The 24,807-nt window shown below is 44.6% G+C and overlaps 2 protein-coding genes and 1 long non-coding RNA gene across 11 annotated transcripts; 1 reads left to right on the forward strand and 2 right to left on the reverse strand.

The window, feature by feature from the left end:
• On the reverse strand, positions 1-12,436 carry DCLRE1C (DNA cross-link repair 1C). 4 transcript variants are annotated; one of them, XM_040547863.1, is made up of 14 exons: positions 12,172-12,436; positions 11,859-11,910; positions 10,256-10,340; positions 8,221-8,280; positions 7,602-7,657; positions 6,837-6,938; positions 6,512-6,584; positions 6,197-6,337; positions 5,959-6,060; positions 5,238-5,374; positions 5,005-5,059; positions 3,895-3,983; positions 2,940-3,040; positions 1-1,685 (listed from the first exon to the last, which is right to left on the reverse strand). In XM_040547863.1, exons 1-14 carry the CDS (start codon positions 12,278-12,280, stop codon positions 709-711), a joined length of 2,139 nt encoding a protein of 712 aa, XP_040403797.1. In that variant the 5' UTR covers positions 12,281-12,436; the 3' UTR covers positions 1-708. The 4 variants fall into 4 exon arrangements, with proteins under 4 accessions (XP_040403797.1, XP_040403807.1, XP_040403828.1 ...); XM_040547873.1 differs by lacking the exon at positions 12,172-12,436 and adding an exon at positions 9,530-9,667 and having other exon boundaries at positions 11,859-11,880; XM_040547894.1 differs by lacking the exons at positions 10,256-10,340; positions 11,859-11,910; positions 12,172-12,436 and adding exons at positions 9,530-9,667; positions 9,741-9,838.
• Positions 12,437-12,478: 42 nt separating this feature from the next.
• On the forward strand, positions 12,479-23,165 carry MEIG1 (meiosis/spermiogenesis associated 1). 6 transcript variants are annotated; one of them, XM_040547951.1, is made up of 5 exons: positions 12,479-12,497; positions 13,378-13,478; positions 14,998-15,127; positions 17,004-17,166; positions 19,202-23,165. In XM_040547951.1, the coding sequence occupies exons 3-5, from the start codon at positions 15,024-15,026 to the stop codon at positions 19,328-19,330; spliced, it is 396 nt and encodes a 131-aa protein (XP_040403885.1). In that variant the 5' UTR covers positions 12,479-12,497; positions 13,378-13,478; positions 14,998-15,023; the 3' UTR covers positions 19,331-23,165. The 6 variants fall into 6 exon arrangements, with proteins under 6 accessions (XP_040403885.1, XP_040403867.1, XP_040403892.1 ...); XM_040547933.1 differs by having other exon boundaries at positions 12,485-12,535; XM_040547958.1 differs by lacking the exon at positions 12,479-12,497 and adding an exon at positions 12,532-12,550.
• On the reverse strand, positions 20,990-24,807 carry LOC121065266. The gene is made up of 2 exons (XR_005816964.1): positions 24,459-24,807; positions 20,990-23,770 (listed from the first exon to the last, which is right to left on the reverse strand). It is a non-coding gene; the product is annotated as an uncharacterized LOC121065266 (long non-coding RNA).

The following is a 24,807-nucleotide window of genomic DNA, read 5'->3' on the forward strand; positions in this document are numbered from 1 at the left end:
AGGTAGCTCTGAAAGACTGAGAATGAACCACAGCAGAGGAACTGATGACAAGTGGGTTGTAGTGAGTTAGATTTAAACCATAGGCAGTGGTGTTTAGTACCCGCTCGCTTTAAAGACAGAGCGGTTTGATTTAAAGAAACGACCAGACAAAAATAAAAGGCAGCCAAAACTTTGCTCAGTCATTCTCTGCTCAGTTCTGCAGTCCTTTAAAATGGCTGCAGTGCAAACTCGGGATTTCCTAAAGCCGCAGTGCAGCCCTTCACATTATTTACGTGGCCATCCCTGGAAGACGCCACATTCTGCCCCCCCCCCCCCCCCCCAGTTAAAAATGTAGTATTGTATTAAAACCTGAGATCACGTGCATAAAAGGTAAACTCTTAGAGCTCATGATAAAAGTAAACACTAAATTTCACTTAGTGTCCCATCCTTAAATTTGTCTGTTCTATCTATCTACCTACTTACAGCCCTGGAGAACTGAACTTTAGGAGGTAGAAGGCTTTTACAGTCCCCTCTGGAAGTACTTTCTTAAAATACTTCATGGAAGGAACAACAGAAGTTACAGGGGCTGCAGAATATTTATGATAGTAATACTGAAAAACTGTGTAAGTTACCTTAAGTGCAAGTAGTAATTGGCACTAAAGAGAAAAATAATTTGGGGCTCAAAGAAAAATGGCCCTGTTCTCACGATGTAATCCGTTCTACCTGTCTTCAGGGGAGTTTTCTCACTATGCTTTCACCTGCTGCTAGCTTCTTATACAGGCAGTACAGCTTGTCTGGCTGAGGTAACTCGGCGTCAGGGGTCAAGGGAATTTCAAAGTCCGAGGAGCTCTGGGAGTCCCTCTTCAGTTCCAGATCGGGAGCCCTAGAAGTGTCACGCGTTTCCACCAGCACCTCCTGAACACGAGCAGTGCCAGCTTCTGCTTCCTTCTCCGAGTCTCTGCTTTTCAAGTCACAGATGACATCAGAGGCACAAGGCCTGTTCTGACCCGGTGCCTTCCAGCTGCTGTTGTCAGCTTGACTCTCCTTGGCAGCCTCGTGTGGCGCAGGAACCGTCCTGCCCCCGGCTCTGCTGAAGCAGCTGAAGTCAGCGGCGTTCCTCTCCTGGGAGGTGATGAGCACCGTGTCCATCTGGCTGTCCCAGCCCTGGCTGCCCTGCTCCGATATGTGTGTCGACTGAGAGGAGTTCTGGGAGGAGATGTGGGTGGAGTCGCTCACCCCATCCGAATCGCTGAAGAGTGACTGGGACCCACCAGCACCTGCTGAGGACGGGAAGTTGTCCTCGTTTTCAGAGCTTTCATCCAGCCTGTCACACTTAAAAAACGCATCCCAGCACGGGACGTCAGCTTTAGGCTCCTGCTGGTCGCCAGGTACGCCACTGGAATTTGCTGTAGAAGTGGCATCTGACTCCTGGGGAAGAACGTGAGCTGTATTTTTTTCAGAATCTTCTGTGTCGTCTTCTTCGTCGTCATCGTCGTCATCATCATCATTTGACTCCTCGCAGTCCATGAAGTCCACCTGGAGGGAGGTATAAGTTAGGGGCGCTTTGTAGCTGTCCGTGCTCTCGTTCGTGTTTCCTTCAGCATTTTCAGGCCGCGTTGTTTTGGAGGGCCTGCTCTCTTCTCTCTGCTGCTTGGAAATCTTAGGCCTTGCAGAGCTCAGGTCTGTATCAAAGAGATCATCTTCATCTGTCAAGAGAACAATTAACAAGATTTTAGCAGAGATTTGGACTTTTTTTTTTTTTTTTGAGAGCGAGCAAAGTTTCAACAAAAATAAAACATTTATTAAAGAGAAGAAAAAGTTCTTTAACCCACTTGGAGGCTTAGCAGGACATCAGTGACGTGTTTGCCCTGCCTTGCAGGGTGCCTTACAAGCTACTGCAGTTAATTTTACTGTTTTGGTTTGGCATTACTCAAACAGCACGTTAGTGGATTCTGTCAGGGCCTTCTTTGTTCATCGGAGGCCTTAATTTCTAGGCGTTCTACTGGAACTGTCACTACACTGGTAAAGAGGCTCCTATACAGTGACTCTCAGAGCCAGTAATTATTTGCCAGGTCGGACACTTTAAAAAAAAAAAAAAGGGGGCAAAAAATAAATCAGATACCGGTTGAAGAAAGTGGGATGCACATGCGCAAAATTCTTTCTGCTCAGTAGCACTTACAAACAGCACTGTCGCTGTGTTTGTTAGAGCGAGGAGACATTTAATGACAGCAGTAAGGGGGCTGTAGGGGTGTCAAACAATTGAAGTTACTGAAGAAGCTGGTGTCCCTGCTTCCATGCTTTGAATAAAGGTTGACTCAAACATCAAGCAGTTAGAAGCTGCCAGCAGGTGCCTGCCCCTGGCCTCCACACGCATGCTGCGGATCTGACGGAGCCCTCATGGACGCTGGTCTAGATTCGTGTACTCAGCCCCGTCCTGTTTTGCCACGACTACATCAGCCTTGCACGCTTGGCATTTCAGAAACAGCTGAAAAGAACGCAGCAGGCCTGCAGTTCTGCCCTGGTTCAGTGGCTTTCCAGAGTCTATACAGAGCACCCGTTGCTGAAGCAACCGTCATAAATTAAAAAAAATAGCAGGTGCTAAGCAGCCAGGTGTTGAAGATAACAGAGAGAAGCAATTCCTCTGAAATACCTCACTGTTCCTCCACAGCACAGGACGTGATAGAGGTAGAGTCAGAAAACGGCTTTGTTAGGGCTGGCGTAGGACTGTGGAATGGAACCCTTCTAGAACATACAGGGCTTTTAAGAACGTTTTAAGATCACAAGCAAGCACACTTAACTACCACTCTCCTGAAACCTAAGTTCACTTAATTTCCATTTCTCCTTCCGAACTGTATTTCTCTTGCTTTCTACACAAACTAGTGAATGCCATGGCTTTTGGCACCTCTGTTTTGTCTTAGGCTTTCCTTTAAGGATGGAAGCACCAGCAGCATTTTTTTTACCTGTATCAGATAAATCTCTTTTGTGGACTCTCTTTAGTGTTCCTAGGGGCTTGTACCTGGGTTCCGTATTTCTCCTGTACGATCTGCATAGCGGCTGCAATCTGAGGTGAATGAAGAAAAATCAACATTTAGAACTTGGCAGCTATTTTCAGGCACAAAAGTAAATATTTTGACACTGCTTCATGCCTTTCACAGGCGCTGCGGCAAAAGCGTTAAAGCAAATGCAGCAATAGCTAGGGACAATGTTAATACTTTGGTGAGCTTAGGCAGCTTAAAGGGAGAAAATCTGTCATTTCCAGGTATTTACCTTAAAACGTACACCATTTGGAAACTTATCTTTTAGCCCCTTGCCTAGAGAAGGAAAGATGACAGGGTTCAAAATCTGACTGCAGGTTTATTCAGTTATTGTAAAGTGTCTCCTTTCCTATTAAGGAAGAAAACAAAAAGGAGCAAAGAAACAAGTCCTCATTCTGTTCAGACTGAGTGCCACCACGACTCTTGTACTCCATAAAAGCACTTGCTAAGCTGCCAGCATCTTTAGCAGCACGGGAGTACAGGTCTGCGTGATACTGTACATTTGTGCCTGCACAAAGACTAGGAGTTCAAGTGCCCAAAGAAATTAATTCTCTTTATAAGAAACTTCCCAGAAACAGCGCTGACGAGTAGAAACAGGTGAAGGATGACGTGAGATGAATGCACACAGGTGCCACCCAAATCCAGCGATCAGAAAAGCCTCTCTACATAGCTCTAACCAGTGTGTGGAATGCAAACTCTTGGACTCTGCAGCACCTATTAGTGTTCGGGAAGAAGTTTGCAGGACTGAATGTGGCAGGGAGGGAACTGAATTATCGGAAGAGTAAAGTAGAAGACATTGGCCTGCTCGAGAGGCTGGGATTCAGGAGAGTTGTCCTTAGAACGGGGACCAGGTGAACTCCTTTCACCAGCTGCCACTTACAGTTCCATAACTTTGTCTTCTGTCCCACCCACCGGCAGCACGTTGGGGTACACGTTCACCGGAGAGATGTAACGCAAGAAATCCTTAATCTAAATTGAAGAAGAGAGAAGCGGTTTAACTTACACCAACAACAGTTTGTGTCATAAGCCAAACGCTAAGTGTAGCAAAACCCCGGGTCTGAAAGTTTCTTGAAAATGGCGTCCAAACGTGTGAGCATTTCACTCCAGCTGAGGTTCTACCAGTGCTGATCACTGACCACAGCTACGTGATTGCAGATTGCACTCCCACCTACGCAGACCAGTACAACCCAACTATTTTTGCATGTCCAAGTCTGTTACTCACAACATACTGCCCGGCACATTCTGCCAGCAGAGCTGCCATGCTTTATGTACTACTTAGCACCTCTATCCAGAGGTTATTCCGAACTCTAGGAAGATGTTCCTCTTCTACAAGGCAGGGGAAATTCAAACAATTACTGGGACCTTCAAAACAGGACGTCCTTCCTAGAGCTCGGAATAATCTCCGTTTTGCACACGCAAGGCTTTGTGACAGGTTGATTGGTGGCACAAATCCAGTTTCAGTTCAGCTTCTTATGAGAGAAGTACCTGACGAACTGGATCGTCATATTAAATGAAGGCGTGTGATTCTAGAGAGGATGCTGCCAGGACCGATTTCGTTTTAGCCTTTAGCAAAGAAAGAGGAGTAACAGTGGCAGCTACGATGGGAGAAAATTTCTGCTTGAATGTGTGGACAGGGGAAAGAAGTCAAAGCTGCCCAAAACTGAGCCACAGCAGACAACCGACGTACTGAAAACCCCAAATGCCGAGCTTTAAGCACACCACAATTACAGAATAATCAAAACAGTTGTAGTGGTGACCTGTGCTTCAAGCAGAGAAAACAAAAACGGGCTTGTAATCCTGCCCTACCTTAACACGTTCTTCTGCAGTTATATTGAAACATTACTAGTTTGGGGATATCTCTGTCTCCAACATCCAGAACTTCGTATCTCCTTATGTAGTGTTTTGTGGTTTTTTTGTTTGTTAATTTTGACAAGTCACATCATCCACTCCAGAATGATCAGTGTCTACTTAGTACTACAAGCATACAAACCTCACTGAATGAAGAGTGGAAAGAGAAACAAGCTCTGTATGTACTCTCCCCAGTCCTAAAAAGAAAAAAAAAAAAAAAAAAACAGGAGGCATATAAATTAGGCAGCTGGTTTTCAACCTCAGTCATCAGGCAAGCATAACTTGCTCTTAAACAGCCCACTTTAAGATTCAGTTTTACAAACCTCAGGCAAGACACACACCTGAAACAGGTTTTGGCACGGCCCAAACGCTCACCTCACAATTACACTGGTTTTCTTGATCCTTTCTCCAAACCACATAGTGGAGGGTTTGATGCTAATTATGCGCAAGGGAGTTCCGTTTTGGCAAGTCATTCCGCAGGGCAGTCTGTTTCCTCGAAAGAAGTCATCATCCTGCCAAATGCAACATAAAAATTAAGTGCAATCCTGGCTTTTTCCCCCCAGAAATTAAGCAACGCGGTATCCAGCCAGACCATATTCTCATCTCACTTCCAGCTCCTTTGAACACTATCTCTTTGCTGTTGCCTCTTGCTTCCAGAGCTGAGGAAGCAAATCAGAGACCAGCGCCCCTCTGTGCCACTTCCAGTTCTACCTGCACTCCTCTTAGGCCCAGCCTTCAGCTTCAGACATCCTGCAAAGGGAAGGCCAGCAATTACAAGCACCCAGCGCGTGGCTGCAGGAGGCATCACACGAGCTGCTTTTGATGTATTTGAGGGGATGATAACACCTCACTGATTTAACCCGCTGTTCATCTTACCTCATTTAACAATTTCTAAGTTTCAAATACAATTAAACCGTGTCTGGTATCAGATAATAGCTTTTCTAAAAACACACCTTAACCCACCAGCTGGAGTTTTCGTTCTCCTCTGCATTAAGCAACCAGTCGGCCCCAGCCTGCTGTAGAACAACAGCACGAGAACAACTGCAACCAGTCGCTCACAGAGAGGTTAGCAGTGGCTTTCCAAAATGATACACACCCGAGGATGTCGACAGGCATGAATCTGAGTGTGCCGGTCTGTAGTAACATGGTAGAGGATTTCTGGCATGTTTCTGAACATATCAAGCCTGTTCACGTGCACCTAAAAAAAGTCAGAGTTAACTCTTGATTAGCTTAATGAATTTGCCAAACTGCAGCTAGAGCAACTATACAGGTGTGGTTCTGCTCTCAAAAAACGCCGGTAGGGTTATAAAGAATTACTGGTACGGAAGCATTACCTTGATTCCAAGTTCCTCACTGAGGTTAATGAATAAATATTCGTAACCATAAGCAGCTTTGCAATTCAGCCACACAATGTGATAGCGACTCAGCGAGGTCCAGCTTCGCACTAACTCTAAGATCCCATTTAGACACTCCTCCTGAAAAATTCAGAAAATATCGCGATTCGTCTTTGAAGATACTCCCAAAGTGCCGTGCTTTGATAGGCAAATGCCTAAAATGCCATTTTGCATTTTCAGGATTTACCTAAAGAAGGGCTGGTTAAGTAATTAGTGGCTTTTGGACCTCTCCTCTCACGGCTTATTTAGACTTACCCTGCTTGGTATATGATAAAATTTGGGATCACAAAAAGTGGTGTCCAAATACACGCTCTGAATGTCCTTTACTCTAAAACAAGAATGTGATATTGTGAGCAATGCACCACAGTACTAAGATGTATCGCCTCCTCTCTTCAAAAGGAGGCAATACAAGCTTGTCTTACTGCAGTATATTTAATACACAATTTAAAAAATGAGGGGAAAAAAGATGACATTCACAAATTGTCCGTGCCTGTATGATTTTTTTGTTCTTTCCAAACCCCACGGATAGCCAAAGACTTTACAGAAGCTGAATGAAAAATGCCGATTGTTTTTCTCATACCTGGTCCCTGAATGCAAAAGCTCCATTCTGGCTGCTTCTCCTTTTGCAAGCCTGAAATCCCCCGTGTACAGCACGGTGCCATTTTCACCTTGAAACAAAAACCTGCAAACAGAAACACTCCAGTCAAACTCAACAATATAAAGCATTAACTGCCAGCTGTCAGTTTCTTTTGCTTAGAGAAGTCTGTGTGACTAAAACATGACATAATAGAAACACTGGGCTCAATTTTGTCCTAGACTAATTTCAAATAAACCCAGTGATTCAGACTCAACACGTCTGGGACATGCCCTGTGCATGGGCTGGTCAGAGCCCACAAAGGACAAAAGCCTTACAGATTCTTTAAGGGAAGCCCAGCTGTCTCCTGCACCCAAAGGAGTTTTTAGGCATCTGTACCAGGAAGTTGGGCAACTTGTTTTTAACATCTAGGAAGCACGGGATTTATTTTTAACCACAGTTTTGTGCACCGTTTTTATGTGCAGTTGCAGTCCAGAAAGTTATTATTCAAGGCACAGGAAAAAGTACCCTGTGGTAACAAGTACCTTCTGCGTGGACAAAAAAGCCCTGTACGATCTGGGTTCTAACACTGACTGAAGCTGGTGGACCCTGCGACTACAGAGCTATAATCAAGTAAGAATTTTAAATTCAGGAGCTCTTTCCAGTTAGGAAAGGAAGAAAAATAAATAAAGAGACAAAGCCACAGTATTTATTGAGACTCCGTAGGACTAATTTGCCAGCAGAGACATTTAGAGTACTGGAAGGACGTACATGACCGATCCTGGGCAGTGACCAGCTGGTAGAAGCGTCACCTCTATATCTTCTTTCTGGAAGAGAGGGGTCGGCATTATTTTCACACTGCAGTGAGTACTGCTGGTACCTTCACTGACACGGTGAAAGCACCACATTGCTCTTCACAGGCAACGCAGCACTTGGCACTACTTTTGAATAAAGAGAAAGAGCGTCTCTTCACATTGCAACAAGCCCCGAGCAGCAACGACCATCCTGTCATGCCAGAAGAGATGATGGACGGTAAGGTGCTCGTGAGAGCCAGTCAGCCAGGAGACAGCCCTGCTTCCTGGTGAAAAAAAACATCTTGGAAAAAAACCTTGGGGTGCTCTACGAGACCTGTAAGTCCTGCACTTACACACAAGGTGAAAAATCACAAGGGGAGTAGGTGAGCTGGAGACCACTAATACAGTGAAAACACTCTGATAGTGAGAATAAAGTGAAGAAGAATTCATGTGGCTACGCACATTGGAGAGAAGAAGAACACCAGATCTCAAACATAGTTTGTCCACTTCTGATGTCACAGGTAAGATCTGCTTCTCTGCTCGCACAAACATTGTTACTGGCCATTAAAAACATACGAATCGTTTTTGTAACTTACCTCACCAGAAGTTTCATCCACTAAAGAAATCTGAGTTGGAGTTTCAACTTCCAGTGCAACCTGTAGCAAAACAAGTAAATGCATTAGATGACTTACCGAACATCTTGGTTCATGTTTAGGGCTAAGAATCCACTTCGCAGACATCTCTAGCATGCACTGTGGCTAATTCTGAGCCTGTAAAATTGCGCTCACTTCCTTCTAGTGAATCATGGGTTTCCATTCCCAGTGGAAAAAAAAATGATGTCAAAAAATGAACTGGAGATATCCCAGTGTCTGTATGCTTACAAAAAGTACAATCTGTTGGCCTGTTTAACAGCAACAGCACAGTTTTCTCTGGCTGGACCATCTGCCTTGGTTTTGTGTAACTGTAACGTTCGAGACTTCCCAGTCCCAGCGCATCCAGACTCACAAGACACCACGTCCCCACTCCAGATTTCTGAGCAGTTCCAAGAGATCCACCCAGCTGGTACTCACGCCGAGCTCATAAAGTTTGGCTTCGCCACGATAAACCACAGTGCTAATCGAACAGACAACTACCAAACTCCTGGCTTGCTCCAAAACTTGCATATACACATCGAAATGCAATTTCCACTAAGAATTCAAGCCATCAGCGAGAGTTGTCTTTTTAAATATCAGTATTAATTTTACCATCTGCAATTTCTTTCTGAAGCTGAATCAACTCACAAGGTTGCTCTTAACCCTGCATGCTCAATGTTTCTCAGTAAAGCTCAAATTTCCTACTGCAGTGAAAAAATTGTCAAGTTTCAGATCTAAACTGCCTGATGAATTCTTCGCTGACAGCCACAGTTTGCTCCATGAGTACACGTGACAATGTCCCCAGCAGAGCTCTCCCCTGATCTTCAGTAGTTTAAATTTTAGAGCCAGCAGCAGATTCGGAAAGCCTCTCATGTCACGTGTACAAATAAGGGTCAGACTGTAAACCACAAAAACATTTGTCTGGAAGCTGACATCGTGATTGCTTCTTCAGTCTGAACATCAAATCAAATGGCTACGGGATGCTCAGAGTCCTTCGTGCAGAGCCCAGGATCACGTTCACCCCCCCAGAATAATTAAATCTTTCAGTCACTCAAGACTTTGTATAAAGGTAGTCACGTTCTCCTCAGCCTCACAATTAAAGCAGGACACGTACAGAAGTCCCCTACTTCTTTTTCCTCCTACCCAGACCCAGCTCCCAGGTAAGAAACTCGTAAGAGTTTCTCTGAATATGGAGCTTAACACCCACAATTATAAAAACTATTTAAGGCAACTCTGAGCCGTAACTGCCCCAAGGAAAGAAGTTTCAGCTTGCCTGAAGTTCCTGAGCTGTCACTTGACTAGAAGACTCTCCTGTCCTTGCTTGGGGGACACAAAATCCTTACACTGTGTGACGATGTACGTACACACAGTCAGATGTGAAAGGAATCGTGCCCAGTTGCAAAGCCTGCATCTGCAAAGGGAAGGAAATAACTAACTACATCCATCTAACTACAGGTAAGCCACATCTACAAATGACAACTGACCACTTGAAGGTTGGCTCCAAACAAATGAAGTCAGGTAATTCGGTTCCTCAGCGATTTTATGTCACTACAACATTTTCCTGCTAGAGATAATTCATCTTCCGAAAAGGAGAAGGAAGATAATGTAACTAAAAGATTATACCCCAAATAATACAAGACTTTGAATGAAGCAAGAGAGATGTAGATGAAGGACAGGAGGAAAGAGACATGAGTGAGGTAAGGAAAGGAGGGAGCAGTACAAACCATCAGAACAGCTGCAGAGATGAAAGACATTTAAAGCTGAAGTTGAGAGAAAAGGATCAATTTTGTGGAGAGAAAAATAAAATTGAGCAGTAAACAATAAACCGATCCGACACAGCAGGCAACAAGGAAAGTTCCTACTGATGTAGGAACTTAAGAACTGAAATACTGTATCAAAACCAATATTTAGAAACTTTGAGGAGGGGAAGCTTCCTCTTCCCTGGAGCCATTGCTTGGAAATTATTAATTTAAAAAATAAAGAATAAAAAAATACTCACAATGTGATTCTCCCAGAACTTGTATTTCCAGTTAGTCAGCAGCAATTCCTTAGTTACCGGTGAGCAATATAATTTAACATTCAGGCTGAAAGGAGACAAGAAAGGAGCGTGCTTTTTTAAAGCAGAGACAGGGAGTAATATAATGATGTATTAGTACCTCACACCAAGTACACCAAAACACGAGTGGCAGCTCCCTCTTTCACCCAAAAAAAACCTGCAGAACAGCAAGCCCGCAGGAGCTGTTCTGCCCCAGCCTGACATGGGGCCAAGACAAGTTGCTCCACCTTGCAGGGCTTTTCTTCAGCACAGCAGACCCAAAGTCTTACCCATGTGTGCCCACGGATGCGCATTTTTGGTACGTGGCCACGTGTACGTACATCTTTGCTCGTTTCCATACCCACCAAGGTCTGCTCCAGACAAGTATGGTCTCCCTGAGACTTGGGGCAGCTAGCATGCAGCAGAACAGCTTCCTACAAAGCTCTGGCTTTTGCACAGTGCACAGATAGACCTGATGAGCAAAGAGATTACCTGCGCACATTTGAGGAGATGCAACACCTACTCTAATAAATGTAACAGTGTCTAGGAACATGCCAAGGAACTGAAACTCAATTATCTGCAGGTTCAGATGTTAGACTGCTTTCAAACCCACTGCTGGTCCATGCCAACTAACTTGTCCATGGAATTCATGGCTTCAAGAGCCAGATAATCCCACAGAACAGGCAGTCTGCATGAAGGCAACTGCTTCAAAACCCAAGAATTTAAGTCCTTCTCCATACAAGGACACTTATTAAAGCACTGCTCAGTTCCTTGTCCAAATGGAGCAGTCAGAGCTCAAGAGGACCGTGCTGTTACCATCAGCACCACTCGGATACCTGCTGCCCTTCCCAAGTGATGGAGCTCTCTGTAGTTTGCAATATTGAGTTTTTGGGGCACAGACCTCAGTGGGAGTCAAGCCACCTCCAGTCACAGGTGATCCTCGGTTGGAAACTGACTCAAAATCCTTCATACTTTAGCTTTTGGGAGTCGGAGAAAGAAATATGGGAAAATCTGAAGTTGTGCAAGGTGCATGTTTTCAGAACAGTGCTTCAAGTTCAAGGAAGAACTGGGATCCAGTGCTGTGCCCCTTCGGAGCCTTCCCCTGCTGGTAAACGGGCTGCAGACGTTAAGCTGCCTAGTTTTGTGTGGCGTAACCCTGAGGACAACAGCATCTAGTGCGTAAAGCATTGACATTAGTGCTTAAACCACTGATGTTCCACACGTTCTGGTTAAACCGTCGATGTTTTGGCCAAAACACACGCGAAGTTAAGGATTTAAGAAGAGAAGGTCCAAAAAATTAGGAGGCCTCCTCCAGCAAAGCAACACAGCAAGAGCCAGACACTGTTGCATGCCTCAAACGTTATTTTTCCCTCGAAAAATAGAAAAATTCTCGCAGGCCCTGAACATTCCTGTCAATAATAATAATAGTAATTATTATTATTATTATTATTATTCTCGCTGGCGCTGAGCCTCCCTGTCAGAAATAATAATAATAGTTCTCGCTGCACTTCTTTCCAGCCACCGCCCCTCAAAGAGCCCTGAGGGGGCTCTTCCCCTCACACCGTACCTGCACTCCAGCCTCCTCCTCATGGCGGACGCCCTCAGCCCCTTCATGTGATCTGCGAGGAAACATGGCGGTCACACGGGGCCGCCACAGGGACGGGCGGGAGTCGCCATGGAGACGGGCGGCAGGCGGGAAAGGGGCCTCCACGGAGACGGGCGGGAGGCGGGAGTTGCCATGGAGACGGGCGGGAAGGGAGGGGGGGGAGCGTCGCCATGGAGACGGGCGGGAGGCGGGAAAAGGGGTCGCCATGGAGACGGGGGGGGGGGGGGGAGCGCCGTCGCCATGGCGACGGTCGCGGCGGGGGCGCGGCGCTCACCCTTGTGGCAGTGCGACAGGAAGTAGGCGCGCGCCCGCAGGTTGTCGCGGTCGAAGCGGTCGATGGACAGCGCCGGGTACTCGCGCAGCCGGCCCCCGAACCGGCTCATGGCGGCCGCTTCCTCTTCCGCCTTCTTCCAGTTAGTCCCGCCCCCTCCCAGCGCGTTCGGCCAATGGGAGAGCTGCTCCCGCCTCCCTCCGCGCGCTCGGCCAATGGGAAAGCTGCTCCCGCCTACCTGTTGACCAATCAGAATCAGGCCGGGTGACGAGCGCCTCAAAATGGCGGCGGCGGGAGGGGTTGCCTAGCAACGGGGCGCGGAGGGGCCGGTGTGGGGCGGGGGGGAGGCCCCGGGGCGGGCCGCGAGGTCTCTGAGGGCCGGGTCGGGGCTGTGGGAGACGGCTGGGGGGGGACGGCGGCTGGGGGGGCTGTGGGGGGGCTGTGGGGTGAGGCACGGTGCTGAGTGGGGGCTTGGGGTGGCGGGTTGGGGGTTGGAGACGCCGGCATGGTGGTAAGGAGGGGGTTGTGGGGTGGGGATGGGGTCTTGTTGTGGGGTTGGGGGTCGTGATGTGGGGTTGGGGCCGTGGGATGGGGTCTTGGGTGGGTTTGGGGTCTGCAAGTCATTTGTGGGCATGGTGGAGAGACTGGGGTCCAGTCACAGCTGTGGGTTGGAGGCTGGTGTCATGGCCACGGGGCTTGGGGTTAAGGTCGTGGTGGTGGGGTAGTCTTATGGTCATGCGCTGGGATAAATGCCTTCTGCAGCTCCGGCTTATGGTCATTGGGACAGAGGAAATCCCAGCGTCTGCCCTTCATCACTACCTCTGTACACCCCATGTTTTTTGAAGGGATGTTCCTGTCTAAAAGCTCTGCACGTAGAAAGGGGAAAACAGAAATTTTGTAGATTATTATTGCAATTTATTTCGTCACTGACCATTAAAACACCCCCTCTTTAACAGAGGCAGAGCAGGAATTGCGTTGGTTGGGGTTTGGCTGCCCCTTGCCTGTAGGTTTCAGAGCAGGGATTGGATGTCACGATTGTGTGGTGGGTGCCCTGCTCTTTCTTGGTCTGTTGTCATTGTTGGTCTCTAAACGATAGCAAGGAGCTGACTGGACACAAGGTGCATGCTGAGCAGTTTGGTGGTTGTGGTGACAGTTTAAGTGCAGTCTTATCTTTTAGAAGACATTTTATTTCTCTTTATGAACTTTAAGGAAGCAGAGGAAACAGAATTGGAGAAAGAAGATTAAAAGAAGCATTGTGGAACAACCATTGTAGTAAGACACAAATACTACACTGTCTCGAGAACTTGAAAGTAAGTAGTGAGATGCTCTTTGCTTCTCAGCTTTTAGTGGTGCTTAATATAGCTAAGAGAAGCCAAATGCCCAGGACTTCAAATACCAGGGAGTTCTCCTGTTCCAGCCCCCCAGAAGTAGGTTGCTGTATTCCCTTTTCTGGCAAGTAGCCAGGATGAGGATATTCCTGATAGGTGTGCCTGCACACACACGCTTGCACGCTATGTGTTCAGCCGGACACACAGACCGAAAACTGCATTTACTGGCACCCACATACATACAAACAGAACTCATATAAACATGAAGTACACAGACTGTTCGTCCTGTTCTCCTCCCTCTCCAGCTGATCAGGACTGAGGTTCACGTGTGACCCCACCACCACCACAACTACCTTATCATAAATACATCCACATTTGTGAATCCTTCAAGCATTAGCTTTTTACACCGGTATCTCTCACATCTGGCAAATTCTCGTACATACAGTAGTTTCTTTCATGTTCTGGACAAGAGGCACTGGACACTGAAATACGGGAGGTTCTCTCTGAACATAAGAAAAAACTTCTTTACTGTACAGGTGACTGAGCAATGGAACAGGTTGCCCAGAGAGGTTGTGGCGTCTCCCTGCTTGGAGATATTCAGAAGCCATCTAGACACGGTTCTGGACAACCTGCTCAAGGTGTTCCTGCTTGAACAGGGGTTGGACCAGGGGATCTCCAGAGGTCTCTTCCAACCTCAGCCGTTCTGTGGTTCTGTTTAGTCAGTGTAACGTCAGGCCAGGGGCCTGGATGTCTGCCTCAGTACCTTGGCAAATACAAAAAGGTCTCATGTAAAGTCTGTTGAAGTCATTGGAAATACCTGACTGGTTCTAGGACCCCAGATAGGTCCTGTGAATGCTGCCTTGTATCAGCATTAAGGAAACAAATATACGCAGGCCCAGGCTAGTTGGGATTCCTTAGAAATTATGGTGTGAATAACATAAAAAAACTTTCCCAAGGACAAAACAGAGGTATGTGAAATGTCACTGTTTCCCCTACAGTAAGAGTAGGCAGACATTGTTTTAGCAAAGTTCACTGTTGAACAATACCATTTACATAAAAAGCATTAGTGTTATGCTGAATTATATTTTCTTACTGTTGTCTTGCACTGTGTTCAGCTTTGGGCCCCTCAGTACAAGAAGGACATCGAGGTGCTGGAGCTTGTCCAAAGAAGGGCAACGAAACTGGTGAAGGGCCTGGAGAACAAGTCCTGTGAGGAGCAGCTGAGGGAGCTGGGGTTGTTTAGCCTGGAGAAGAGGAGGCTCAGGGGCGACCATCATGGAAATGACGGTTCTGTTCTGTAGGCTGTCCGTAGTATGGCTCATCTCACGCTCCCGTACAGCGAAACCAGCTCTGTGCTTGCAGCTCGGGGGCACTGCAATAGACAAAGAGCACGATTTTCAAAGGGCTTAAATAGCATAGAAAGGATAGATTTTTTTATTATTATCTGAAGTCACCACGGTGGCACTTTAACTGTGTGACCTTTGTGCCTGGTTTTGAGCAGGAACGCCTGTGGACAGGCCACCAGCAATGGTGAGTCAGGAAGTGCCAGGCATGTCTCGATGTCTTGGAGAAGCACATGCATTAGATGAACTCAGCACATCCCGTGATGAAGTACTTGACCCTAGTAACGTATAAGTTACCAGAAAACACTTAAGAAATACTAAACTATTACAAATTGTAGCTCTGATGTCGTCACTAATAACGTTAACTGTGTCGAGTCCCAGACTGACAGCAGTTCTCAAGCACAGTCGAGCATATACGTGATAGGAACAGCTCTGTAATGGCTGCAAAAGGACACTTTGCAGCGAGGGATTAATTTTATTTTATATATATATATATTTTGAGATAAATATTTCCAAGACTACACTAAAGATTTATAATAAGGATATATGCTGAGCATATAATTTGTACATGATAATTCATAACTGGGTGGGAAAATTTACTTTGTTTTTTTTTTTTTTTTTCAGTAGTAAATGGCCGTCTGCCATTACAAAATGCCAGTAAAGAGCTGCAGAGCTCTTACTGCTTAATGCTTGCAGTGCTGAACTGCCAGACATTTAGTGTTGCCAGAAAAGAGTCCTTGTGCGTATTTTTTATTGATCTTTAATAAAGCATATATGGTAAGAGATGAAAAGCCCTTTTTTGCTAATGGCTCTTATACTGTCAGACGGCAGAATTGCAGACTTCTGATTCTACATTATGATAATGATAATTCTTGATATTTTCCCAAAGATGTGTATGCTGCAGCGTGACTTTTTTTTTTTTTTCCTTTCCCGCTTCTTTTAGCGGACTAAAAGCATCTGAAAAGGCATCAGCTTTCGACTTTTCCAGCCCTCAGTTGATACAGGAACTTGCTAATTAAGGAAATTTTACTTTGTGTAGGATTTGGAGGCAGCATACTACCCAAAGGGAGCGAGACTGTTCATCCCCTCACTACGAAATCCATAAGCTTTTTCTCCTTCCTTCAAAATGTCATCCTAATTGCAAAGCTGAAACCTGGTGACATTACAAAACTAGGAGAGGACCCATTTCTGGTTATATCTTGTACATATGGTAGAGTTCTGTATAGCTGCTTGCAGAAGCAATATAAAGTTCTGGTTTTGATAGCAGAATAAGATATACTTAAGAAAGCAAATGCAGTGAAATTCAGATCTAAGGTAGAAATCAAATAATTCATGTTTTTTGAAATACAGTTCAGATCCTTCATTATTCAATTTTCACTTTTTTTTTGATTGGTAAAATTTTTGTTTCTTTGAGTTTTGCACCTTGAGTTTTACCTCCCAGGTTTAGAGTTGATTGACCTATTTGCTATTTCTCAGCAGATTTGAACAAATGGGTTTGGTGTGGGGAGAACGTCAGTGACAGTCAGTGCAGATTTGGGCTGGGCAAGCGCAGGCTAACATGAAGTTTGGTAGGTTGTGTGCCTTTCCTTTTCCTTACCCCACCCAACTTATTTCTTAAAATCAACTCTCCATAGGACTGGAGGTGGCCATATGACTGGTGGTGTATTTCTCCCTTCTCTTCCATCCTGACTGCTTCCTGTTCTTCAGTAACATCCCATTTCTTCATTTTGTGGTTGCCAGTTTGGTGTTCCTTCAATAGGAAGAAAGAAAAACCTGAAAAGCTGCCTGGCCCTGGGGGCAGTGACTGTGAAAACATGAAATTAGAAACAATCACAGGGTTTTGTTTATTTTTTATGCATCAGTGGGCACCAATAAATTTTAGGCACCGCTGTTAACTCAGGGTGGCAAAAATATCATGATAACAGTTTCCTAGATGTAGAAGTGTAGGTGACTTGGGTTTGTTTGAGATCGAGTGCATTTAATTTAATTCTGATTGTTTATAATGTTTTTTTTTAATTTTTTAACCTCAGACTTTGAGTTGAAGACATTATTGTATTGTGTATACTTTTTTGTTGTTGTTGTTGTTCTACTCATCCATATTCCGCCCTAACAAAATCACTTACTTTGGCCTTCTCTTATTTCATTTTCAAAAATCTAATTTCAGGAAAAAGGCTGAAGCTTCTGCAGTCATGGCTAAAGCTGACCTCAAGCCAAAATCTATACGTCATGCCAAAAATTGGTCAGATGAGGTAGAGAACTTATACAGATTTCAGCAAGCTGGATACAGAGATGAGTTTGAATATAAACAAGTAAAACAAGTTGATACGGTAAGATTTAGAACTCTGCAAGGGTTATTGCATTAAACTTTTGTCTCACGTTAATTATTAAGTAAAAATGAAGGTGCCTCTTACTTCCTGTCTTCAGGCTAGCTTCTGGTAGGTTTTTTCTTCCAGATCTGGCTTGAATTCTTGCATTATTATTAACTGTGCAGAGTAATTTATTTTGCAGAAGTGAAATAGAAACACTCACCAGCCTGTGTTTTTGTTCCACATCTCTTATGCATTTAGAGGTGTTAGAGATTTGTTTGAATAGATGTAGCTGCCATCTGAAAGACTAATTCAGCTTTGAGGGAAGGAATATATCAAAGGTAATTCTCTGTAAAGTTTCCCCATTCCTAACAGGTCTATTAAGAGAGTAAACACATCCATTGTCAGGGGACTCAGTCCTGTGTCATTGCTACCAGCTTCACTTTTACAGCTGAATTACATGGTAGGATAGATAATCAGACCATGCGCACCCAAAACTTGGTTTCTGTCTATTTCTGAAACTGTCCCAAGTAGAAATGTTTGACGGCAACTGTGGTAAAGGGAGTTGTGGCAGAGGCATTTGTCAGCTGAGCACATCAAGGACTTGGTCCTCTGGTCGCTACAGTTACTGGTAATATTCCTTAGCACATCAGATGAGGTCAATAGCCAGATACGCAGTGGCTACCTGAGATTCAAAAGAGCAACAAAGAGTTTAATTCAGTAAATAACCTGTTATCTTTATTAGATCTCTGTAATTGCTCTTCCAAAGCACCGTAAATCTCATGAAATATACAGTTTAAAATACGTTAACCTCCTGCGCACCTAAGTGCGGAATGTTCCTAAGAAAGTCACTCCTCATTCCCATTAAAACATAGCAAAATGTCAATGTGCATAATAAAACACAGCTATTTATTTTGTCGTGGGCTCAGATACCACCGTAAAGGCTGTAGTGTAAATTCCTGTGCGACAGGAAATCCTGTAACTAGTGCGGTAGGATCAGTATGCTCAAGATTTATGGCAGGGTGTAAACAATTAAAACCTCATAAAGGTTGAAGAACGTCGCTTATTCCAATTTAAAATAATTGTGCGTTCTGTTCAGACTTGCCAGGATCTGGTAGTGGTTCTCTTTCAAGTTACACATTTGAAATGTCTTATTTTCTCCGTATTAGGTTTCCATAATGCAGTCATGATTAATGATGCAATTATAATGTAGGTGTAGTGAATATTAAGGCTTTTAGCTTTAGACAGGGAATGCAGATAGCTGTGTGTCTAAGTAATAAGGTAAGGAAACTACTATTTCTGGAACTCTCCCCTTAGAGAATGCTCTGCGTAGACATCCTATTGTCAACTCTGCCTGGAAGAGAAATAAGATTCTCATTACGTGATTTTTTTAGGTTCAAATTGATCAGAAACAATCACAGTTCAAGCTGCAGATAGCTGCCTACCCAAGCCCTAAAGCTGTTAAACTAAAGGCTTGAGCACTTGTATGTTCAAAGCTTCACACTGTGAATGCCGAACAGCACCAAGATGATGCTTGTGTCCTGCAGGATTGATCCTGCTGTTTCTGAGACCAGCTTTTACAGTACACGTAGCTCACTTTATCTTTATGAAATCACTAATGAAATGTGTGATGTACACATTTTTCATGGTCAGAAGAATCCTGAAGAACCACTTAAGTCTGTGTCAGTCGTAGAGAAGTGGAATTTTACAGCATCCCCGATTACTGAATAAATGAATAGCATCAATGTTTTATTCCTAGATATATTCTAAAAGCTTTGACTGGCCCACTTTCTAAATGACTTTATCAAATATTCTTAGATCCTTATTTCTAGACTTTTCTGATCAAAAAAATCTTTAGCCCAGACCAGAAAACTGGTTTCTGGCATCCTGCTTTTAATCTTCTGTAAAAGTCAAGCAAATTAATAGCAAAGTAGTGCTCAGATGCAGTGAGGTTTTCCGATGGAAGTGTACCCTATATTTTCTGCAATATAATGCACAAACATCATTCAATGCAGGCTTGTTCTGGTGAAAGTATATCCTTTTATTCTATTTGTAGGTAGAGTGTTGGCCAGAAACTGGATTTGTTAAGAAGCTTCAGAGAAGGGACAATACCTTCTATTACTACAATAAGCAAAGAGAATGCGAAGACAAAGAAGTTCGTAAAGTGAAAGTTTATATTTATTAATTTTGTTACTGTTCTAATGTTTGCGTTGTTCTATAAATCTGTTGGTTAGGATCTGTAAGTAAATGAGAATTGTGTAATCTGACTTAAGTACAGATGTCATTCGTAGATAGAATGGGGAATGTAGGAAATGTAGAGTGACCTGGAATTATAGACAGGGGAATTTCATTTTTTTTCCTGTTATAATTAAAAGTATTATTATTCCTAGTTACAAATGATTTGATATCAAAAATCAACAATAAAAAAATAATAATTAAAAAAAAAAAACATGGCAAAGGGACATCATGTATTTGGGCTGTGTGCGAAGTCCATTACAGGTAGTCATTAATCTTTATTCTGAACAATATGCTCTTGTTGAGAATGGCTAATGTCAGCCACGGTCTCTTGGTGTAGCTAAGGACTACGAGGCTCCAGGGGGCCAAAGTAAGGCCGAAAGGCAAACAAACGTTCCCTTGAGAACAGCAGGAATAACAAGCAGAAAACTTTCATAAAGGACGCTGAACAGCCAAGCCGCAAGGACCAGTGCTGAACTGCAGATTTAAACAACTGGTTATTGTGATAGAAACAGTTACAACAAGAAACGTCTTTCTGAGCAATAGGTAAGGTACACCCAAAGTCTTTTTTTTTATTTACCTCAGAAGCAGTATTTAAGCGAAGTGAGAGCACAGCCGCCTCCTCCAGTTGCTCCAAAGCCAGGCCTCCGGAGCACAGCAGCCTGGCGCCTGGGGTCTCTGCTCAGCCTGCGGGACGTGGCTGCTGCTTTCCTTGTGCAGGGTCAAGCCAGCAGCAAAGCTGAGCGCGCATCGCAGAGACGCACAGACATACAGGACGCTGACATGGCCCGTCACACAGACTGCTACAACGTGATGCCTTCAGCAGCACCGCCTGGAAGGATTCCTATAAAACATAAGCACAGCCAGCAGACTCCCTTCTTCCTCTCCAGCTGGCAGGGCCAAGTTAGTGGTGCAGGTGCACACGCGCCACGCTCCAGGTTCACAAGCACACGCACTTCTGCAAATGATCTGAGTACCAGCGCGGCCCCTCTGTGTGCCACTCGCCTCGTTCACTCAGCTCTCCGCCAGTAGCTGGTTTTGGGAACACACACCGACCCCGTCCCGGTGGGATCCCCACTGGTTCCACTGCCTGGCACCAGTTTCCACTCACACACACGCAGGACTCACAAGTAGCTGGCACTTAGTCCCTGCAGCACACGTGAGAGGGAGAGCGCGATGACACAGAGAGAGAGTTAAGATTTCATAAGAAAAGATTCAGTAAGAAGGTAGGACAGGCCGTGGTGGTCAGGTGCAGGGCTCAGCCAGACAAGCATAATGACCAGCGCCATTTTACACGAAACCGCCTCCCTGTCACACGCTTTTCTGCCTACTGCCCCTCTTTGATCTGCCTTGCCCTGTAAGTTTTGCCCTGTGGATCCCACCACCGCCCCTGTCCTGCGTCCTCCTGATTTCCAGTCTTAGCAGCTGCAACATCCTGGTTGGTTTTCCTAGGAATAGTGGCTCTGACTTGTGGATGGCCCAGCTCTTAGTGCGACAGGCAGGGTTTGTTTCTTGTCTATGTCTTCGTGATCGCTTTGTCGGATCTATGCCCCAGCCCAGCGTGTTTGCTTATTGCTTCCATTTTTTTTTTTTTTTTTTTTTTTTTTTCCCTTTTGCATCCCAATTTAGAAGCCGTTTATCAGCCAGCCCTGCTAGAATAAACATTCTCACACTTAGCAATCACTGGGACTGAGCAGGTTTGTTTCTGGTGTTTGTTTTGTAATTTGGAAGTCCTCAATCAGATAACCCCGCTGGAATGAACATTCCCACATGCCACTTCTTTCCTTATCAATGAGTGAAACCCACCAGGTTTGTTTCTGGTCGTTGTCTTTGTTAACACCAATTGGTCAGGCTTTGTCTGTAAGTGCTTGGTTTTTTTTTTTGTTTTCCTCCTCATCCCAAGTTTGCAAGGCCCCTAGTCAGCCAATTTTAAGTCAGACAAATAAACAGCCTCACCTGCTTCGGAAATGCTGATTTTTGTAGGAGTTGGCAGATTCTTCTGGCATCGAGAGAGCGAGCTGCCTAGATTTTATTACCAAAACTTTTAAGCACAGTGTGTGTGCTGAAAGGTTGAATCTCCCTGTCATATTTAAAAGATTAGCAGTCAAAAGGAAAGAAAAGCCTTGTAATTAGTGCTGGAGACCAGTTTACCCTTTGGCAGCCTTCATGCTGTATTTGAGAGTTCGCTCACTTCATTATAAACCAGAAGATCTTGTGTTGACAGTGACAGTTTTGGTTATAATTGTCCTTTGACATCTAGTTTGTATTCATATTTCAAGGCAGTTCATGCTAAATTTAAGGTTCCTTACAACCCCTTTCATTTATTCAATTACTTAATTTTTATCTGGGGCTGTGAAGTCAAAGGGGCTCATTTTCTGTTTAAAAAGAAGCAACTATGGGGTTCTTGCCCAAATGTGTCTGTGATCTCAAGATAACATTAATCTAGCGTAACGATGTTTGCTGGAGTTACTCTTCCTGGCATGGAGTTGGTATTCAGCTCTGCTTGCTGAGCGTGAAGTTGATACGCAAGCACTAACAAGTCTTCTGTTACTGTCATGCTGGATGTATCACTTTTAGTCAAAAAGCTATTAAAAAAAAAGTGTCAATATTTATCTTATTTCATAAATCTTTAACTGAAATGTCTGTCACCTCGGGTCTTTCAAGCATATTGAAGGCTGTCAGCTTACTTGTGTCTTAGCTTAAGGTCTTTAAGTTGCAAAAAAAGGGATCGGAATGGGGCTATCGAGGAAGCTCTGCTTCATTTTCAGGGTGACGCTCCAGTTCGTGTGGATTATCTAGATAAATAACTTGTGCTTCTGGATGCTGTTACAGAAACTCCATACTCAATTTTAGTAACTTTAAAAAGAGAAAGGAAAACACATTTCTCCATTTTATTGCCTGGAGATAAGAATATGCGCCATTTTGTTAATTAGACTCCAAAGCAAAAGTAATTCTGTGGAAGTACTTCCATTGTACTCACCGCAGGGCACACTGCAGTGCTTGCAATGAACAAACGGGTGGCAGGGCTCCTTCTTAGCAAGTATTTAACCAGCTACCCACAGGAGTAAGTGGTCTCATTCTAATTCACTCCACGGCTTTGTGCAAGGCAAGGATGAATGTTTTCTGTGCTTGTTGAAGCTCCTAGAAGGTGGTAAAACAAGCTTTTCCAAGACCTACTTCTTAGGCTTTGTATTCAACAGTTAAGAGGGAAATGGCAGGGTTGCAGCCTCTCTGAATTCATCAGCTACAAGGAGGGAATAAAGGCTGTATTTTTGTGTTCTTGGGTGAATTTCAATGTTTTCAGCCTTTACGTGAATTCATTGTGCAACAGTATTGTCTGAAAGTGATGCTACAGTTATATGATTGCTTTACAGTCACGGCAGCTCATTACCACACAGAATGACAGTATGAACATTTTAATACTCACTTTGGTGCCTGAGCAGACAATTCCAGCCCTGAAGACACTGGAACCTCAACTTTTCAATGTTTAGACATAGTTCCCTTGTTTCAAGATGCTGAAAATGATTGACTGGCTTCAGACTCAGTAAAGATGACTTTAACTCAACAGCTGTTGATGTCGCTGGGCCTCACACTTCAGAAAAGAGGGGGAGCCTGTCTGAAAGCAGCTTGAATCACGTTGCCTTATTTTCTTTGCATGTTCTCTCATATTGCCCTCGTTCCACTGACTGTTACTTACGTGTGGGAGCTGCTTCTTAGCAGCCTGCCTGTGCTCACCTTGTAATGACTTACACTGCTCTCAATAAAAAGTTTTCTTTCTTGTTGAAGTTGAGACTTTGCATTTTCTTGGAGTCCAGCGCACTTCCAAGAAGCAGGGGAATGCCTGCTGGCAGGAGAGTTCCAGGCTGGCACCAAAAAAAGTGCAGTGTAACTTTGAACAAGCATAACCATTTTTTTGGGTACTCCGTTCAGCCAGTGCATTTACATATCTCAGTGCTGGGACACAAAATCTTTGCTCTTTGGTGCTTTCGTGCATTTTTCTTTTTCTTTTTTTTTTCTCTCCCATACTTAAAAGCTTCAATACTCTTCCATGCGTTATAGATGGAAGATTGGGGGCACCTCCCCAGGGACCCAGGCAGTCTCTCCACCCCTAGCAGATGGATGGGGCTGCCCTTTTCTGCTGGAGTCCAGCCCGTAGCAAGGCTGAGCACATGCTCTAGAGAGGCTCATCACTGTGTGTGCTCTCGCTCACACACTTCCTGGCTTCACAGATCCCTGGAAAATCAGTAAGGCCTCTAGCTCTGTCCAGTGCCTGCACCCAGGCTCCCTGACCTGTCCCAGACCTTGATCCTTTCCAGCTGCAGGTCTTCTACTCACCAACCAGTGCAGCTGAAGTTTGCAAGCAAATTGCAGGCACGTGGGGCTGAATTCACTAGGGAAAGAAAACCAGGCTGCTGCAGGTGTCGTCAAACAGGGAGATGACACAGAAAAGACGGTAAAAAGGGGATTGAATAAGGAGTCAGGCCAGACTGTGGGGGTCAGGTGCAAAGCTTGGACAGGTGAGTGTCCCTCTAACCCTCCTCCTTGCCATCTTCTCATACTCCATCCTGATTGTGCCCTTTTCATGTCTTTGGTCATTCCCCTGAACATCCCATAGCAAGCTTTAGGCAGTTCTGAGTTCCCTGTTTTTCAGCATAGGAACCAGGTGCATTAATTTACCTGGGATACCTCTTGTCACCATTCCCTCAATGTACAAGGATGAGTTAGGAACTATATGAAACCCCTAAAACATTCAAGGAACTTGCAACTCCCAAGTTTTTGCATCTTGTAGAAATCAATTTAAGAGACCTTCAAGGAGTAGGAATGATGTTAGTAATCCTGGCAGGCAGCTACGCTTTCTGAATTTTTCTAAAAGATAACAAATTGAGAAAAGACTTGCAAAATAGCTATCTGGGTTAAAACCTCACAAAATAAATAAACTTGTCGCTTATTTTTAAGAAGGTAACAGAAAGATCCATTTTTGCTTTTAAATTAAAAGACTGAATGATATTTACGCTGGGGTGACTCTAAGAAAATAGTGCCCCAAGCCCCCTCAAATAACCCATAGTACTCACACTAACCATATTTCCTCCTTCTTAACAGTCACAAACCAAGGCTGACCACCATCACAGCTGGATTTGTTCTTTTAACTTCCCACCAGGTGCTGCCTGAGGAATCCTGGCCTTCATTACCCTCACTGCTATCACCTGCTCGTTGATGTTTGTGCGCGGTTAATTTAGCACTTCCCTTGTTGTTTGGTGTTTTTGTGGCACTGAATCCTCCTTCACCAACAGCTCACTGCCCCAGGTGCTCTCATTTCTCACATCCTCACACGGGGGGAAAGAAACGCCTCAAAAAAAAAGGAGGAGGGCAAGGGAGGGAGGGGAACAGGGCACATATCAAGGGAAGGGTGAGCATGTGTGGGCAGTC

Source organism: Cygnus olor, chromosome 1 (assembly GCF_009769625.2).
Source record: "Cygnus olor isolate bCygOlo1 chromosome 1, bCygOlo1.pri.v2, whole genome shotgun sequence".
NCBI classification, from domain to species: domain Eukaryota; kingdom Metazoa; phylum Chordata; class Aves; order Anseriformes; family Anatidae; genus Cygnus; species Cygnus olor.